This window comes from Acanthisitta chloris, unplaced genomic scaffold, assembly GCF_000695815.1.
Source record: "Acanthisitta chloris isolate BGI_N310 unplaced genomic scaffold, ASM69581v1 scaffold29912, whole genome shotgun sequence".
Classification (NCBI taxonomy): Eukaryota; Metazoa; Chordata; class Aves; order Passeriformes; family Acanthisittidae; genus Acanthisitta; species Acanthisitta chloris.
In genome coordinates, this window is record NW_008662642.1 from 1 (window position 1) to 355 (window position 355).

The 355-nt window shown below is 63.9% G+C and overlaps 1 protein-coding gene across 1 annotated transcript in view; it reads left to right on the forward strand.

The window, feature by feature from the left end:
- Positions 1 to 6: 6 nt before the first annotated feature.
- The window catches only part of NDUFA8 (NADH dehydrogenase (ubiquinone) 1 alpha subcomplex, 8, 19kDa), a 2,279-nt gene continuing 1,930 nt past the window's right edge, over positions 7 to 355 (forward strand). The window contains exon 1 of the mRNA XM_009070678.1: positions 7 to 102. Within this exon, the coding sequence (XP_009068926.1) occupies positions 17 to 102 (86 nt within the window). The 5' untranslated portion in view covers positions 7 to 16. The remainder of the gene's footprint in view (positions 103 to 355) is intronic.

Genomic DNA, 355 nt, shown 5'->3' on the forward strand with positions numbered 1-355 from the left:
GCCCAACAAGGAGTTCATGCTGTGCCGCTGGGAGGAGAAGGATCCGCGCAAGTGTCTCCGTGAGGGGCGACAGGTGAACCAGTGCGCGCTCGACTTCTTCAGGTGAGCGGCACAGGCCGTGCAGGCCGCGGCGGTGCAGCCTGGGGAGGGCACAGCGCCGGGGTGACCTTACTGCGGCCTCCCAGTGCCTAAAGGGGTTCCAGTAGGGCTGGAGAGGGAGTTGTGCCAAGGGTATGTAGTGACGGGGCAAGGGGGAGTGGCAGAGCTGACAGAGGGAAAGTTTAGGTTAGAATTGTTCCCTGTGAGGGGGGGGAGGCTCTGGCACAGGTTGCCCGGAGAAGCTGTGGCTGGGCCA